General features: G+C 58.3%; 1 protein-coding gene across 1 annotated transcript; it reads left to right on the forward strand.

The window, feature by feature from the left end:
* Positions 1-437: 437 nt before the first annotated feature.
* On the forward strand, positions 438-17,203 carry COL1A1 (collagen type I alpha 1 chain). Its single transcript, NM_001034039.2, has 51 exons — positions 438-658; positions 2,147-2,341; positions 2,489-2,523; positions 2,634-2,669; positions 2,759-2,860; positions 3,702-3,770; positions 3,988-4,032; positions 4,183-4,236; positions 4,418-4,471; positions 4,977-5,030; positions 5,148-5,201; positions 5,534-5,587; positions 5,675-5,719; positions 5,836-5,889; positions 5,999-6,043; positions 6,211-6,264; positions 6,516-6,614; positions 6,701-6,745; positions 6,842-6,940; positions 7,069-7,122; positions 7,288-7,395; positions 7,474-7,527; positions 7,806-7,904; positions 8,104-8,157; positions 8,244-8,342; positions 8,948-9,001; positions 9,192-9,245; positions 9,350-9,403; positions 9,502-9,555; positions 9,992-10,036; positions 10,128-10,226; positions 10,494-10,601; positions 11,170-11,277; positions 11,487-11,540; positions 11,749-11,802; positions 12,023-12,130; positions 12,217-12,270; positions 12,389-12,442; positions 12,581-12,742; positions 12,832-12,939; positions 13,085-13,192; positions 13,297-13,350; positions 13,443-13,550; positions 14,097-14,150; positions 14,269-14,376; positions 14,712-14,765; positions 15,044-15,151; positions 15,589-15,871; positions 15,981-16,171; positions 16,461-16,703; positions 16,819-17,203. The coding sequence occupies exons 1-51, from the start codon at positions 556-558 to the stop codon at positions 16,963-16,965; spliced, it is 4,392 nt and encodes a 1,463-aa protein (NP_001029211.1). The 5' UTR covers positions 438-555; the 3' UTR covers positions 16,966-17,203.
* Positions 17,204-17,476: the final 273 nt, after the last annotated feature.

Below are 17,476 nucleotides of genomic sequence, written 5' to 3' on the forward strand. Positions count from 1 at the left end.
TGAACAAGCAGGGCGAGCAGGACCCTTTCCCAATCACTCAAAGAGTCCTTCCATCTTTGAAAGCTTCCCTAACCAGCTCCCCAATTCCAGTCCCCTCCCTGAGACTGGGGGTCCAAGAAAGAAAGCCGAAGAGGCGCCCCTACCCACTATTTAGCCGACAGTATGTTGAGGACCTAGCTGCACCCCAGCGGCAGCATCTCTGGCCCAGACTAAACTGGGGGGCTGGGGAGGCAGAGTTGCGAAGGGGGGAGATGTGCGGTGGACTCCCTTTCCTTCCCTCCTCCTCCCCCTCTCGGTTCCGACTCCCAAATTGGGGGCCGGGCCAGGCAACTCTGATTGGCTGGGGGACGGGCAGCCGGCTCCCCCTCTCCCGGGGGCAGGGTTCCTCCCCGCTCTCCATCAGGATGGTATAAAAGGGGCCCGGGCCGGTGGTCGGAGCAGACGGGAGTTTCTCCTCGGGGTCGGAGCAGGAGGCACGCGGAGTGTGAGGCCACGCATGAGCGGACGCTAACCCCCACCCCAGCCGCAAAGAGTCTACATGTCTAGGGTCTAGACATGTTCAGCTTTGTGGACCTCCGGCTCCTGCTCCTCTTAGCGGCCACCGCCCTCCTGACGCACGGCCAAGAGGAGGGCCAGGAAGAAGGCCAAGAAGAAGACAGTAAGTCCCAAACTCTTGGGAGTCTAGGGCTGCTTGCTCTCCTGCCCTGCGCTCGGTCCCGGGGGTCTGCGACTTAAACTGAGACTCGGGATGCTCCGGAGGCTCAGGGATGGAAGGAAGATGGTGAGGGCTCTTCCTCGGTGCCCTCTCTGCGACGGGGTGTTGATGAAGGCCCCCCAGGAGTAAGAGGGGAGGATGCTGCACGGCACGAATTGGCGCAGGAGGAGTTCTGAGCGCGCACTGTGAAGTACAGAGGGAGAAATAGGGTCTGGGCACCGGTTTGGGGGAAAGTACGTCGAAGATGGGATGGAGGCGCTGAGTTGGGAAATTGGAGTCCAAGATGTAACAGTGATCAGGAAGGCTATGGGATGATTCATCAGGAAAGACTGTTTGCCCTCTCTGCGGGCTAGCAGTGTTCCTGGGGCCGCGGAGGTCTTGGACTGAGGGGGGAGGGGGCGCAGAGAGTGGGCGGGTTGAATGATGAGAAACTTTGGCGCGGACTTGGCCACGCAGGGTCTTTGCGCCCTCTGCTGATCTACACTGGGCAGTGCGCGTCCTTATCCAGCGCTTCCCCGCGCAGGAGTTGGAGCGGGAAGACCGGGATTGTTGCTGGGTGTGGACCCCACCTCTAGATCTGGAAAATAAAGCTGGAGATGAGATAGCCCCTGTCTCTAAAAGAAATAGCTAGTTTGGGGAAATTGCTTAGTGTTGCTCTGCCACCTAGTGGCCGTCTGGGTAGAAGATTATGCGGTGGGCGTGGTTAACTAACCACTTACTGTTGCGGACTTTCTGGTTCTTTGACTAAGAAGTGACCCGGAGCACTGGCTGGCTTTGAGAAACGGGGGTTGCCCCTGAGCGGGGCCTTTTGAGATGTCTGGGCGCCGGAGGTTAGGGCGTACCCTATTTTTACCGTACATTTCAGGTCTCTGGGCGGGATCCCACGCCAATCAGCCCCACCCCATCCTCTTAGCCCCGCCCACGCCGTCCCACCTGCCCCGGGAATGGGGCGGAATCTGGGTTGAACCTCCCATCTCTCCTCCCATTTTCCTCTGAGGTCTTCAACCAAGGTCACGCCCCACAAGCCTGCCCTCGGGATGGGGCTCCTCTCTTACCACTCCTCCATCCCCCAGCCCCACCCCCACCCAATGGCTTTTTATTTCACTTGGCTTCAGCGCCAATGGGCTGAGGTTACAGTTGGAAGCGACCCTGGCCTAAAGCTTTGTTTAAATTCCTGAGAACTGGAAAGAGTTATAGCTGTCCTGGCCAGGCGCCTCGGCCCTGTCACTGGCTCTGATGAGGAGCAGATGAGCGTTTAAGGATTTGGGGGAAGGAAAAACAAAAGGACAAAAAATGGAAAGGCGGGAAATGGAAAATCTAAATGTGCCTCTAAGACCGAAGGGAAGGGACGATGGGGTTGGTATGCCTGGAGACCCGAGGTGGGGGACTCGCGCGCCGCTGACAGCCCCCCATCTCCCCGTCTTGCCCCAGTCCCACCAGTCACCTGCGTACAGAACGGCCTCAGGTACCATGACCGAGACGTGTGGAAACCCGTGCCCTGCCAGATCTGTGTCTGCGACAACGGCAACGTGCTGTGCGATGACGTGATCTGCGACGAACTTAAGGACTGTCCTAACGCCAAAGTCCCCACGGACGAATGCTGCCCCGTCTGCCCCGAAGGCCAGGGTATAGCTCGGGGCCTGGGCCGGGGCGGGCGGGGGCTGAGGGATATAAGGGGGGACGCTCCTTAGCCCCTATCAGGGGAGGCCTCTGTCTCTGGGAGCACGTGGAGCAAACCTTGCCTCTAAGTCACGTCTCTCCCCACCCCCCCAGAATCACCCACGGACCAAGAAACCACCGGAGTCGAGGTAATCCTCTGCCCCTTTGCCGTCGACTCTCGCCACACCCCACCCCCCAGGACTCTTGACGGTTCTTCTCTAACCCCGTTGCTTTTGTTTCTTCTCCTGCAACCCCATAGGGACCGAAAGGAGACACTGGCCCCCGAGGCCCAAGGGTAAGCGGCGCCCTCTCGCGGCTGTCGGGGGAGGTAAGTGGGCGTGGCTCCCGGCCTGCGCTCACCGGGCCTGCCCTTTCCCGCCTCAGGGACCCGCCGGCCCCCCCGGCCGAGATGGCATCCCTGGACAACCTGGACTTCCCGGACCCCCTGGACCCCCCGGACCTCCCGGACCCCCTGGCCTCGGAGGAGTAAGTGGAGAGTCGAGGCTTCTGTGGAAGGCCTTAGGAGCCAGCCCTGCGCCCCCACCCCCCACTCCCGCTCCCGCCGGTGTTTTCCTTTGCTGGGTTTTATTTTGTTTTGGCAGATGGCATACTTTGTATTTTGAAATAATTTCAAACTTATAGGGGAAAACGGGGAGAAGAGTTGCAAGAATAATGCAAAGAACTTTCATATATCGTTCACAATCTGTCACATTTGCTTTATCAGTTTCTATGTATACGTAACATTATCGGGGTGGGAGGGGGAGGGTTTCTCTGAACCGTCTGAGAGTAATTTGCTGGTATTGTGTCCCTTTGCTCCTAAATACTTTAGTGTGTATTTTCTAAGAGCTAGAACATTCTTTTACATGAGCATTACATAATGAGTACATTTTAGAAATTTAACGTTGACATGATACTATTATCTAATATGCAGTCCATATTCAAACTTCATCAATGTTCTCCATAATGTTCTTTACACCATTTTTTCCTCCCTGATTCAAGATCCAATCAGGGTTATGAATTACATTTAATTATCATGTCTCTTTAGTTTCCTTTCACCTGGAACATTCCTTAGACTTCCCTTTTCTTTCATGACACTGAACTGTTTTTTTGCAAAAGCCAGTTGTTTTGTAGACTGTCTCTTAAATTGGGTTTGTTGGATGTGTCTTCCTGATTAGATTCCAATGATACGTTTTGGGCAAGACTGTTCCACGGGTCGTGTTGTTGTGGTGCACAGAGAATGTGATATCATTGTGTCCCATTACTGGTGATATCTTCTGCCTTTCAACTCCCTGCCCTGACCTGTTTTCTCATGCACTCTCTCTTCTAGAACTTTGCTCCCCAGTTGTCTTACGGCTATGATGAGAAATCAACAGGAATTTCCGTGCCTGGTCCCATGGTGAGTCATCAGCAGACAACATAGAGGACAGAAAAAGAGCAGACGGGCCAGTGAAGGCACATAGGGTGGCATAGATAACTTGGGAGGTCAAGATGACCTTTGGGACTTCAGAATCCAGACAGAACATGAGGCAGCTGGGTGGGCCGAACAGGAACCATGGGAGATAAACTTTACTACCGAGGCTTCACTATGGCCTCTTTTTCTTTTCCTTCCATAGGGTCCTTCTGGTCCTCGTGGTCTCCCTGGCCCCCCTGGCGCACCTGTGAGTATCCGGGATGTCTACACTCCTTTGGGCTTTAGAGGGAGGATTGGCATGAGGGCAAGGAAAGTACTCAGAGATCTCTTGGTGAGATGGGGACATGTTGGCAAGGACCTGCCCTTCTAACCCTACCCCTCTCTCCTTGTTCTCTAGGGTCCCCAAGGTTTCCAAGGCCCCCCTGGTGAGCCTGGCGAGCCAGGAGCCTCAGTAAGTGGCCCCTGATTTGCATTCTCTATGCAAATATACACCCTCTCTACAAATATATGGATTCTCCTATTGAAGGACCACCATCTGGAGTCTTTGTTACTTCCTTCTTCCAATCCTAGCCTTCCCCTTCTTTTCTCCTTATCCTGGTCATTCTAACATCCTCTCTTCCTGTCACCTCTAGGGTCCCATGGGTCCCCGTGGTCCCCCTGGCCCCCCTGGCAAGAACGGAGATGATGTAAGTAGCCCTGGTGAGGAGATACCCTCTGACCCCCACCGCCTCTCCATGGGTAGGCTCCTGCAATCTCTACCCTAGTGCCTCCACCACCTTTGGGAGTGACACCCAGAGAAAGAAGGACATGTTCTCCCGACGTATGGGACTGCCCTTGAATAGGGAGCTTCCTGGGATGTTTCCCCATCTTCCTAACAGACGTGGCTGTCCCTCCCCTCACCTCAGTCACCTTAAGCAGTCTCCAACTCTATCCTTGACATGAATGGCTTCCCTGGGTGTAACCTCAGGTTTTCACTCCACGTAGTGAGATTAAGATGCTGGTGACAGAAATAAATAGAAATTCTTTGGAGGGAGGCAAAATTCACCAAGCGAGTGTTTCACAGTACATTTAAACTGAGATAGGATTTGAGGTCCCGAAGCCTGACCCTCAACAATCCCAAGGAGACCCAAGCCTCCCATACGTTTCCAACTCTGGGGGCATGGGCATGATGGCCTTTTCTTTTTCTCTCAGGGCGAAGCTGGAAAGCCTGGTCGTCCTGGTGAGCGCGGGCCTCCCGGACCTCAGGTGAGCAGGATGGTGTGGCTGCCTCCAGCCTTTGCTGCACTGGGGCTTCCTTTGGGAGCTGTGTCCACAGTGGAGTCTTCTAATGGCCCTGCCTTTGTCTTTTTCTTTTCTCTCCAGGGTGCTCGGGGATTGCCTGGAACAGCTGGCCTCCCTGGAATGAAGGGACACAGAGTGAGTCTCCTTTGTATCATCTAAGTTCCCAAAGTCCCAGTGTCATATTCTAGTCCTTTCCCCAGAGGATCCTGGCATGCATCATGCTGGGTGGTAGCTACATAAGAAGTTCCAAGGGACAGAGAGTAAATTTCCAAGAGAACTTCCCTTCGTTGGGAAAGAAATCCCAATAAAGGGAGGGAGGGAGATCTTGGGTCAGTTGGGGTTTAGTCTAGCTTAAACACAGGGGGATAGATGTGATACCTCCTGAGGCTCCTTCTCTGGGCTGGGCGGGTGTCAGGGTGGTCCACAGTCTCCACAGGGTCTCATGTTGGCCCTTCCTCCTATCTTAGGGTTTCAGTGGTTTGGATGGTGCCAAGGGAGATGCTGGTCCTGCTGGCCCCAAGGTAAGATGCTGTGTGACGGTCATGGTCATTCCCCTCCTCCACAGTCCCACCTAGAACAGATTCCTCACTCCATTCTCTGCTCTGTAGGGCGAGCCTGGTAGCCCCGGTGAAAATGGAGCTCCTGGTCAGATGGTGAGTGTGTCCAGTTCTGGAAGGAAGGGAGGGAGCAGGGTGTAGGAGCAAGATGGGGGCTTGGGGAGAAGGGGGTGTTCTCCATCTCATTTGGCTCCTCTTGGTTTTGTTCTCAGGGCCCCCGTGGTCTGCCTGGTGAGAGAGGTCGCCCTGGAGCCCCTGGCCCTGCTGTAAGTACTGGCCCTTTGGGGAACCCAGAGCTCTGGAAAGCGTTCCTTAGGAGCTAAAGGGACTGACCAGCGCTCAGTGAATGTAACTGGGACTTCTGCTCTTCTGCAGGGTGCTCGAGGAAATGATGGTGCGACTGGTGCTGCTGGGCCCCCTGTGAGTACCGCCTCTAGACTCCAGTGCCTGGGACTGGGGAGGCGTCTCAGTGTCAGCTCTTGTGGCTGACATCAGGGCCAGGTCTCAACCCCAGGACCTCTTCTGTCCCAGGCTGTGACTTGCGGCTGCCATCTTCCTTCTTGCTGACATTGCCCTTTTATTCACAGGGTCCCACTGGCCCCGCTGGTCCTCCTGGTTTCCCTGGTGCTGTGGGTGCTAAGGTGAGACCCCCACCCTCCAATGAGCAGAGCTCCCATGGGCCAAGGGGTGGGCATTTCTTTGCTCCCGAAACCTGAAGGACCCAGAATCAAGAGAGAAGCTGAGTCCCCAGCATCTTTGTCTTGGGGGGTCTTTTCTCTGGTCTTAAGAGTCATGACTCTTGGTCTCCTGTCCTGGCCCTTCACCCCTTGCCATCTGGAGGTGAGGTTGGGTTCCCAGGGTGACTTCTGGCATATCCTTTCTTCCAATCCAGGGTGAAGGTGGTCCCCAAGGACCCCGAGGTTCTGAAGGTCCCCAGGGTGTACGTGGTGAGCCTGGCCCCCCTGGCCCTGCTGGTGCTGCTGGCCCTGCTGTAAGTATCACTTCCTCAGTGCTCCCATGCTCCTCCCTAACTCAGAGTCCTTGCCTTTCACTCACCCACCTCTCTCTGTGGCACAGGGCAACCCTGGTGCTGATGGACAGCCTGGTGCTAAAGGAGCCAATGTAAGTATCCTGCAGGTCTCAGAGCCGCCCCCGGTACCCGCCTTCCACCTGCCTTTGCCCTCCAGTCCTGGGCTCAATTTGTTTGGCCTCCCTCAGGGCGCTCCTGGTATTGCTGGTGCTCCTGGCTTCCCTGGTGCCCGAGGCCCCTCTGGACCCCAGGGCCCCAGCGGCCCCCCTGGCCCCAAGGGTAACAGCGTAAGTACCGCTGTCTCTCTTCTGTCCCGCCTCCTATGCTGATCTGAGGCCCTTGTCTGGGAAGCGTGATGGGCCAGGCCAACTGAGCACTGTGCCCATTCTCCACTCATCTTCTCCCCCCTACTCAGGGTGAACCTGGTGCTCCTGGCAGCAAAGGAGACACTGGCGCCAAGGGAGAACCCGTAAGTCCTTTCGCAGCTCCATCTGTCTACCCCAGAAGCCCCTGGGGGTGGTCCAGGGAGGAAAGGGAACCCCCAGTGCTGGAGACCCAGCCTCAAGACAACTCTGAAACTGGCACCAGGACAGCCCCTCACTGTAGGCTGCCCCCTCCTCTCTGCCCTCTCCAGGGTCCCACTGGTATTCAAGGCCCCCCTGGCCCCGCTGGGGAAGAAGGAAAGCGAGGAGCCCGAGGTGAACCTGGACCTGCTGGCCTGCCTGGACCCCCTGGCGAGCGTGTAAGTGCCCCCTTCTTCACCCCAGTGCCAACCTGGTGCCCACGTGTCTGAGCTCACTGACCTCCTCTCCTCCCCCAGGGTGGACCTGGAAGCCGTGGTTTCCCTGGCGCCGACGGTGTTGCTGGTCCCAAGGTAAACCTCTCATCATGACTGGGAGGCTGACCCTGCTGCTCCCTGGACATTCCCTGTCTCCCGGATGTAGTCGGCCTCCTCCCAGCCCCACCGCCCAGTCTTTTAGTGCCCACACTGGGGCTGCCGACCTCGTCACGCTCAGCTCACCTTGACCGTCCCACCACCACCAGTGCCCCTCACAGCACCCAGCCCCATGGCCCAGGAGGAGGAAGACGGCAGCCCATGATGAAGTGGCCCAGACTTGAGACCCTAATTGTTGCTGTGACTCTCCCAACCAGGGTCCTGCTGGTGAACGCGGTGCTCCTGGCCCTGCTGGCCCCAAAGGTTCTCCTGGTGAAGCTGGTCGCCCCGGTGAAGCTGGTCTGCCCGGTGCCAAGGTGAGAGTCCAGCATTCTGCCCAGCGAATTTATTGTTCTCTGTTAGTGGCCCAGGACCCTGCTCATCCTGTGTGGGCTCTGGAGCAGGATCACAGATCTGCCTTCTGGAATGTCCTCCACCCGGCCTACACCTTCCTACCGCCCCTCTCCCACCACCTGTATCCTCCACTCCACTCACACCTGTCTGCCTCCCCCTTAGGGTCTGACTGGAAGCCCTGGCAGCCCGGGTCCTGATGGCAAAACTGGCCCCCCTGTAAGTATCCCTCCTCCAGCCCCCTGTCTGCCTCCTGACCTCTCACCCTCTGTCCTCACCTCTGCTCATGTCCCTTCCATCCTCAGGGTCCCGCCGGTCAAGATGGCCGCCCTGGACCTCCAGGCCCTCCCGGTGCCCGTGGTCAGGCTGGCGTGATGGGTTTCCCTGGACCTAAAGGTGCTGCTGTAAGTATTCAGGGAGTGTGTTACAAGGACATACGCACTTGAGGTGAGGGTAAGCGTGGGGGGAAGAGTCCAGGGTCTGGGCCCAGCTCTGCCACTGACTTGCTATGTGGCCTCAGGCCACTTACTGCCCCGCTCTGGGCCTCAGTTTCCCTATTCCATAGAATGAGAGACCTCTCCTTGGCTTCACTACCATTGCTCTATCCCTGGAAATAAGTATTATTGCCCCCTCCTCACCCCACACACACTTGGGGATAGGATGGGCCTTTTACATGATAGTCATCCCCAAATCTTGGTGAGTTCTTTGAGGCTCAAAAGGAGATTTCAAAGGAATAAAAGCCCTTCAGAGCTCAGGTGTCTGAAGGCATACGATGGGGAGAAGAAAGGGAAGTGGGTGAGAGAGGAGCCTAAGGGGCAGGTCGTCTGGGAGGACAGGGCTCAGGGAGAGGCCAAAAGATGGAGCAGTCGAAGCCAACAGAGGCCTTCCTCAGGGGCCAGAGCTGATAGATGAAAAAGCTCCTTAAAAATTCCACTCAAAGTAAACAGGAGGGACCCAGGAGGCCTGGTTGCCCACTTCAACTGCCTCAACCCTACCTCTCTTTCCCCAGGGAGAGCCTGGAAAAGCTGGAGAGCGAGGTGTTCCTGGACCCCCTGGCGCTGTTGTAAGTATCTCCTTTTGTTCCCCGTCCCTTTCCCGCCCATGTCCCATCCCTATATCCTGCAGAAGGGATATGAGGCTCCAGCCCATCCCTAGGGCATCAGGACCCCCAGCTCCAGGCCCCTTACCTGTGCTGTCTTCCTCAGCTGCCCACCCACCTCACCACTCTAACCCCTTTTTTACTCTTTCCCCAGGGTCCTGCTGGCAAAGACGGAGAAGCTGGAGCTCAGGGACCCCCAGGACCTGCTGTGAGTGTCCCTGACAGGGAGGCCTAGGGAGGGGGGCGCTGTGGGCCAGCCCCCTGCCCCCTTCTCCTGGGCCTTCTCATGACCACAGTATTCCCTCCATGCAGGGCCCCGCTGGTGAGAGAGGCGAACAAGGCCCTGCTGGCTCCCCTGGATTCCAGGTGAGGTCTCACGCTGTCAGGGTATTGGGAGAAGGGTGTGAGGAACACTTCTTCCAGATTCTAAGCGCATTCTTCCCTCCCCCATTTCCCACCTACAGGGTCTCCCCGGCCCTGCTGGTCCTCCTGGTGAAGCAGGCAAACCTGGTGAACAGGTAAGGTGTACCAGCTGGCTGAAGAGATGGGGAGTGCAGGCAATACCGAGGGAGAGTCCAGCCCTCCTAGCTAAGCACATAGCCACCAGCTAAAGGGAGTAAGGTTAGACTTGAGGAAGGGCTTCCCATCGTGAAGGGCGCCACACAGAGGGGAGCACAGAGCTGCACCCCTGCATGCTAGGATCAGGAGGGAGCTGTATGGCTGTGGGTCTGGATGACTTCTTTTTAGAGCTACTGGAATACTCTGGCTTTCCCTCAACCTCAAGTTCAGGAAAGGTGATGCATCCTGAGGAAGGATAATCCCAGTTCAGTGCTCAGAAGGGATTGGTCTCTAATCACAGACTCTAAGGGCTAGCTCCCAGGCGGGCAAGAATGTTTTCTAGTGGGGAGGGCCAAGGTGGGTTTTGCTCACTGTCTCTCCCTTGCTCCCCCTCAGGGTGTTCCTGGAGATCTTGGTGCCCCCGGCCCCTCTGGAGCAAGAGTAAGTAGAGCCTCTTCCTGCATCACAGAGATGCCCTGAACCTGGGCCTGTTTCTGGAGCCACCATCACACACCCTGTCCTTCCCTTCCAGGGCGAGAGAGGTTTCCCCGGCGAGCGTGGTGTGCAAGGGCCGCCCGGTCCTGCAGGTCCCCGTGGGGCCAATGGTGCCCCTGGCAACGATGGTGCTAAGGTAAGGGCAGCACGGGGACTGGGTCTCACCCTTCAGTGGTGGGGGCTGCCTGGCTGGGACCAAAGCCAGCTAGATGTTGGGGAGGGGTGGAGGGACAAGACTAGGGTAGGGTCCGTGTGCAGCCTGAAGTTCTGGGCTGTGAGCCCTAGTGCCTGTCTTTGGCCTCAGGACCAAGCCTGGGAGGAACTAAGAGGAGGCTCAAAGTTGTGACCTAGACCTAGTTCTGAGATCCCAAGTCTCACTCCAGCCTTATTGGTTGTCACATAGGGTGATGCTGGTGCCCCTGGAGCCCCCGGTAGCCAGGGTGCCCCTGGCCTTCAAGGAATGCCTGGTGAACGAGGTGCAGCTGGTCTTCCAGGCCCTAAGGGTGACAGAGTAAGTTGAACTCCCCCTCCCTCGAGCCTTGTGTAGTTCCCATCTCTCTCTGCTTTGAATCCCTCAGCATCTTTCTTTCTGCTCCCTGGGGTGTTTTCCTCTTCTTAATCCTCCTTCTCTGGCCTCTTGGTTATCACCTACCTATAGTTCAGGCCCTTCCCTTCCCATGTGTTACCATGGCGACAAGCAGTAGTGGGTGCCTCCTAGACTAGGGATCCCTTATCTGGGAGCTTCTTAGCCTAAAGTGTTAGTCGCTCAGTCGTGTCCAACTCTGTCCAACCCCTGGACTGTAGCTCACCAGGGTCCTCTATCCATGGGATTTCCCAGGCAAGAATACTGGAGTGGGTTGCCATTTCCTTCTCCAGGGGATCTTTCTGACCCAGGGATGGAACCCAGGTCTTTCCTGGGAATCCCCACAAAGGCGTCTTTCCCCTGAAAGATCTTGTGTTCTTTGCACATGTGGGGGCAGGGCAAACATAAGCTGGGGAGGGGTCCCAGACACAAGCAGGATGCTGAAGGTCACCTCCTTGCCCCACGCCAGAAGTCTCAGGCTTTCCTGTGTCTTTAGGGGGATGCTGGTCCCAAAGGTGCTGATGGTGCTCCTGGCAAAGATGGCGTCCGTGGTCTGACTGGTCCCATCGGTCCTCCTGGCCCCGCTGGTGCCCCTGGTGACAAGGTGAGATGGCCCACTTCTCACCTTCTTCCCTAACACAGAGCTTCCCTCGTGAGCCTGGGCACGGCTCTGCTGCAGAGGCAGCTCTTGCCACTCCAACCTGGCCACCCAACGGTGGGGTGACCAGGAGAGATGAGGACTCTCCTGGGGTCATCGGGCAGGAGTATTCAGTGTGGCACCCTGATCCTGAGCCTCTTGTCCCTTCCTTTCAGGGTGAAGCTGGTCCTAGTGGCCCAGCCGGTCCCACTGGAGCTCGTGGTGCCCCCGTAAGTACAGAAGACCTGGTTAAGGGCCCGCACCTGGCCCTTCTCTCCATGCTGCCCCCAGCCCTCTTCCTGTCCCTTCTCACCTTAGCTCCCGCTTGCTCTGGTCCCTGGGCAGTGCTCCTCAGGCCCTCTTCCCCACCCTCCTGTCCATCCCCACCTGCCTTCCCCCGAATCAGGGCCTCTCTCCACTCGCCTCCTTTTTTTCTAGGGTGACCGTGGTGAGCCTGGTCCCCCCGGCCCTGCTGGCTTCGCTGGCCCCCCTGTGAGTACCAAGATCCTGTTTATCCTCCATCCCCGACTAGGACCTGGGGCCTTGGGTGATTGGATGAGGACAGAGGCGTTGGCCGGGTTTAGAGGCAGGTGGAGGGGAGATTGCCTCCCATTGAAAGCGTCTTCTTGCCTGGAGTTCCGGTGCCCTCTAGGCTGACTTCCTGGGTGAGCACAGACCTCTCCTCCACTCACCATGCTCCGTCCTCCCCCAGGGTGCTGATGGCCAACCTGGTGCTAAAGGCGAACCTGGTGATGCTGGTGCTAAAGGTGACGCTGGTCCCCCCGGCCCTGCTGGGCCCGCTGGACCCCCCGGCCCCATTGTGAGTATCTCACTGTTTAGGCCCAAGCTGCCAGCAGGCTGGACCCGGGATCGGCCCAGCCTTGATGCCTCTGTGTTCTCCTCCAGGGTAACGTTGGTGCTCCCGGACCCAAAGGTGCTCGTGGCAGCGCTGGTCCCCCTGTGAGTACCCACTCTGCCTCTCCACTGAAGCTTCCCCCAGGCAGCATTCGGAGGTGGGGCAGCTGGGCCAGGTGAGGGGCTGTTCTCCCTCTGATCGCTTCTTTGTCCTCTTCTCCAGGGTGCTACTGGTTTCCCAGGTGCTGCTGGCCGAGTCGGTCCCCCCGGCCCCTCTGTAAGTGTCCGTGTGGAGACTCCACTGGTCTGGGAAGGTGTGGGACATAGGCTGTCAAGAGTGTGGTGGGCCTGACTGAGGCCTCAGGAATGCCCCAGAATCTGCTGGACTCTGACAGTCGCAATTCTCCCCATCCAGGGAAATGCTGGACCCCCTGGCCCTCCTGGCCCTGCTGGCAAAGAAGGCAGCAAAGGCCCCCGCGGTGAGACTGGCCCCGCTGGGCGTCCCGGTGAAGTCGGTCCCCCTGGTCCCCCTGGCCCCGCTGGTGAGAAAGGAGCCCCTGGTGCTGACGGACCTGCTGTAAGTGCCCCCTCCAGAGGGGTCCAGAGTCGGGGGGCGTCGTCCCTGGCCACTGGGAGTCATCTCACCCCCGTCTGCCCCCACCACAGGGAGCTCCTGGCACTCCTGGACCTCAAGGTATTGCTGGACAGCGTGGTGTGGTCGGCCTGCCTGGTCAGAGAGGAGAAAGAGGCTTCCCTGGTCTTCCTGGCCCCTCTGTGAGTGCCCCCTCACCTTGGGGCAGGACCATTGCAGGACTTGGAGGGTGCAGGATGGGGGTGGTAGGGTCAGCAAGGACAAATGTGGGGGACCATCAGGCCCTCTCCCACCCCATCTCTGGCCTGACTCTTTCTTCTCCCTCAGGGTGAACCCGGCAAACAAGGTCCTTCTGGAGCAAGTGGTGAACGTGGCCCCCCTGGTCCCATGGGCCCCCCTGGATTGGCTGGACCCCCTGGCGAGTCTGGACGTGAGGTGCGTGGTTGCCAGCCCCACGCCAGCGCCCTCACTGTGGCCATTTGGGCCTTGGCCTGAGGCTCCCTTTCCTTGGCTGATGTTCACCTCCCCGCCCCCCACAGGGAGCTCCTGGTGCTGAAGGATCCCCTGGACGAGATGGTTCTCCTGGCGCCAAGGTGAGACGGCTGCACCCAGGACCACAGCCCCACAGCCGCTCCCACCGGGCCGCTTCAGCCGGGCCTCACCGGGTTTCCCTTTCTCCTCTCAGGGTGACCGTGGTGAGACCGGCCCTGCTGGACCTCCTGGTGCTCCTGGCGCTCCCGGTGCCCCCGGCCCTGTCGGACCTGCCGGCAAGAGCGGTGATCGTGGTGAGACCGTAAGTCGCTGGGCCTGGCTTGCTGCTTCTGCTCAGGCCAGGGACTCTCCAGACCTGCTGGGGGATCTGCAGGTGGACACTTGACTTCACCTAGGCAGGGGAAGAGAGGAGGACTTGCAAGCTGTCTGGCCCTTGGTCTCCCTGAAAAAACTGAGCCATAGGAGTTTGGATTTTTTGAACCTGAACCGCCCCCCCAACCACCATTCTCTTTGCTTGGCCCTGCTGTAAACTTTTCTCAGCTCCAAACTCAGTTTGGAATGTTTATTAGGGGAAAAAAAAAAATGGAGCCACAGCACAGCCTCAAGGCCCCTCCCCAGCCAGTACCCCGTTTCCCCCAAGGAAGGGGGTTTGTTCCCAAGTGCTCGACTCAGCTTACACAAAGCCTGAGTCTGCTTGAAGATTCACCTGGAGTCAGGAGGGATGGATATGGTAGGAACAGATGTGAAGGGATTTAGCCAAGGGGAGATTTCAACTGTAGCTCAAGCTGTTCCAGCCCTGAGCCGGGCTCCTCCGACCAGGATCTAATGCTCTCTCTGCTCTCCCTAGGGTCCTGCTGGTCCTGCTGGTCCCATTGGCCCCGTTGGTGCCCGTGGCCCCGCTGTAAGTGCCCTGCTCTGGCCCTTACATCATCCTCAGAACCCTTGTCCAGGTGGGGACTGTACCCCCCTCAGTGCTAACAGAACTTTCACCTGACGGCCTGTCCTCCTCGCTCTTCTAGGGACCCCAAGGCCCCCGTGGTGACAAGGGTGAGACAGGCGAACAGGGCGACAGAGGCATTAAGGGTCACCGTGGCTTCTCTGGTCTCCAGGGTCCCCCCGGCCCTCCCGTGAGTATGCTCAGCCCCTCCCCAGCCCCTAGCTGACACTGCATCTTCTTTCGTCATCTCCCCAAGCCCTGCTGTGTGACGGGGAGGACACTTTTCCTTAGTTTCCCTTTTTGGACAGTCCTTCTCGCTAGTGGGAACTGGGGTCTGAAGACCAGTGGGCATTTCCAAGTAGTTTCCAGGAGGGTGAAGTGCACAAAGCGGGATCGTGGGAGGGGGCTCAGCCTATGGACACCCTGGGGCTAGGCTTCCAGCGTGACGCAGTTGGTGGCAGGGCGCTGTTGCTGGCCGCCTCTGACCTACGCTTGGCCTGAACTGCCTTCCCATCGCTCCTGCAGGGCTCTCCTGGTGAGCAAGGTCCTTCCGGAGCCTCTGGTCCTGCTGGTCCCCGCGTGAGTCATCTTCTGTTTGTCTGCTCTTCCTGGGCCCCTCGCTTCTCTGGAGAAGGGTCTGGAGCAGGGGAGGAAAGAAAGGAATGGGGTCTGTGGACAACCTTACGCGGCCTTTGGCCTCTCCCTCTCCACTTCCTCCCACAAAGTTTCCGTGGGAATAAGCCGTAAGAAGGCTGGGGAGTCTGAGCCAAGCAAAGTGGGAGATGGGCTTCTCTGCCAGAGCTGGGGTGGACCCCTGCTTTCCGGAAGGGTTTCTCCAACCAGCTTCCTCCCTGCAGGGTCCCCCTGGCTCTGCTGGTTCTCCCGGCAAAGATGGACTCAATGGTCTCCCAGGCCCCATCGGTCCCCCTGGGCCTCGAGGTCGCACTGGTGATGCTGGTCCTGCTGTAAGTCCCCCAGCCCTGAAAGCAGCGAGCCCCAGTAATCCCCACTCTCCTCCCTTCCTGCCCATGGCCCCCCAGCCCTGAAAGCAGCGAGCCCCAGTAATCCCCGCTCTCCTCCCTTCCTGCCCATGGCCCCCCAGCCCTGAAAGCAGCGAGCCCCAGTAATCCCCGCTCTCCTCCCTTCCTGCCCATGGCCCCCCAGCCCTGAAAGCAGCGAGCCCCAGTAATCCCCGCTCTCCTCCCTTCCTGCCCATGGCCCCCCAGCCCTGAAAGCAGCGAGCCCCAGTAATCCCCACTCTCCTCCCTTCCTGCCCATGGCCCCCCAGCCCTGAAAGCAGCGAGCCCCAGTAATCCCCGCTCTCCTCCCTTCCTGCCCATGGCCCCCCAGCCCTGAAAGCACCGAGCCCCAGTAATCCCCACTCTCCTCCCTCTCTGCACAGGGTCCTCCCGGCCCTCCTGGACCCCCTGGTCCCCCAGGTCCTCCCAGCGGCGGCTACGACTTGAGCTTCCTGCCCCAGCCACCTCAAGAGAAGGCTCACGATGGTGGCCGCTACTACCGGGCTGATGATGCCAATGTGGTCCGTGACCGTGACCTCGAGGTGGACACCACCCTCAAGAGCCTGAGCCAGCAGATCGAGAACATCCGGAGCCCTGAAGGCAGCCGCAAGAACCCCGCCCGCACCTGCCGTGACCTCAAGATGTGCCACTCTGACTGGAAGAGCGGTGAGGGCCGGCCCAGCTGTGCTTCCCCCTCCTGCCGTGATGGGGCTGAGCCCTGAGGGGCCATCATTCCATACATCCCCTGATGCCATCTTACTTTGCCCCACCCCAGGAGAATACTGGATTGACCCCAACCAAGGCTGCAACCTGGATGCCATTAAGGTCTTCTGCAACATGGAAACCGGTGAGACCTGTGTATACCCCACTCAGCCCAGCGTGGCCCAGAAGAACTGGTATATCAGCAAGAACCCCAAGGAAAAGAGGCACGTCTGGTACGGCGAGAGCATGACCGGCGGATTCCAGGTGCGTGAGCTGGACCTTGTAGCCAGTCTTAACAGACATGGGTCGGCCCAGGGCTCAGAAGAGCCTGAGGGTAGGTCCTGGGTGGACCAGACCTCTGCGAGGTGTGATGGGCTGGGAGACAGGAGACTGGGGACCTTGATACTGGCTCAGACATAGGGTGCCTGGGGGGCAGGGGTTGCCACCTCTGGAAGTGGGGTTCTCTGGGTTGCCCTCGGAGGATTCCAGAGAGGGAGGCCAGGACTGGGGGCTCAAACACAGCCATTCACTCCTGGCTCTGCCACTCCCACAGTTCGAGTATGGCGGCCAGGGGTCCGATCCTGCCGATGTGGCCATCCAGCTGACTTTCCTGCGCCTGATGTCCACCGAGGCCTCCCAGAACATCACCTACCACTGCAAGAACAGCGTGGCCTACATGGACCAGCAGACTGGCAACCTCAAGAAGGCCCTGCTCCTCCAGGGCTCCAACGAGATCGAGATCCGGGCCGAGGGCAACAGCCGCTTCACCTACAGCGTCACCTACGATGGCTGCACGGTGAGTCCAGCAGGGCCCCTGTGCTGGCCTTTGGCTCTCCCGGCAGGCCCGGTCCCCCCACCCCCTCGCTGCCACTTGGTGACGCCCCTCTCCCACTGTCTCCCCTTCACCCCAGAGTCACACCGGAGCCTGGGGCAAGACAGTGATCGAATACAAAACCACCAAGACCTCCCGCTTGCCCATCATCGATGTGGCCCCCTTGGACGTTGGCGCCCCAGACCAGGAATTCGGCTTCGACGTTGGCCCTGCCTGCTTCCTGTAAACTCCTTCCACCCCAACCTGGCTCCCTCCCACCCAACCCACTTGCCCCTGACTCTGGAAACAGACAAACAACCCAAACTGAAACCCCCGAAAAGCCAAAAAATGGGAGACAATTTCACATGGACTTTGGAAAATATTTTTTTCCTTTGCATTCATCTCTCAAACTTAGTTTTTATCTTTGACCAACTGAACATGACCAAAAACCAAAAGTGCATTCAACCTTACCAAAAAAAAAAAAAGAATAAATAAATAACTTTTTAAAAAAAGGAAGCTTGGTCCACTTGCTTGAAGACCCACGTGGGGGTAAGTCCTTTTCTGCCCATTGGGCTTATGACACCCCAGCACTGCCCTTTCTGCTCCTTTCTCCATGCCTTCTTAGGGCCTCCCCTCCACTGGTCCCCAAATCTAAGTCTCCCCAAAAGACACAGGAAACAATGCATTGTCTGCCCAGCAACCAAAGGCAATGCTGAAACACCCAAGTGGCCCCCACACTCCCAGCCCACTTCCTTCAC

The sequence above is a fragment of the Bos taurus genome, chromosome 19 (assembly GCF_002263795.3).
Source record: "Bos taurus isolate L1 Dominette 01449 registration number 42190680 breed Hereford chromosome 19, ARS-UCD2.0, whole genome shotgun sequence".
In the NCBI taxonomy this organism is placed as follows: Eukaryota; Metazoa; Chordata; class Mammalia; order Artiodactyla; family Bovidae; genus Bos; species Bos taurus.

What these genes read in the sequence shown, in the direction of transcription:
- COL1A1 (NM_001034039.2), top strand. Translation starts at nt 556, where the DNA reads ATGTTCAGCTTTGTGGACCTCCGGCTCCTGCTCCTCTTAGCGGCCACC. An exon ending in GACCCCCTGGCCTCGGAGGA is followed by an intron (nt 2,861 to 3,701) that starts GTAAGTGGAGAG and finishes TCTCTCTTCTAG; the next exon opens with AACTTTGCTCCCCAGTTGTC. An exon ending in GCGGTGATCGTGGTGAGACC is followed by an intron (nt 13,551 to 14,096) that starts GTAAGTCGCTGG and finishes TGCTCTCCCTAG; the next exon opens with GGTCCTGCTGGTCCTGCTGG.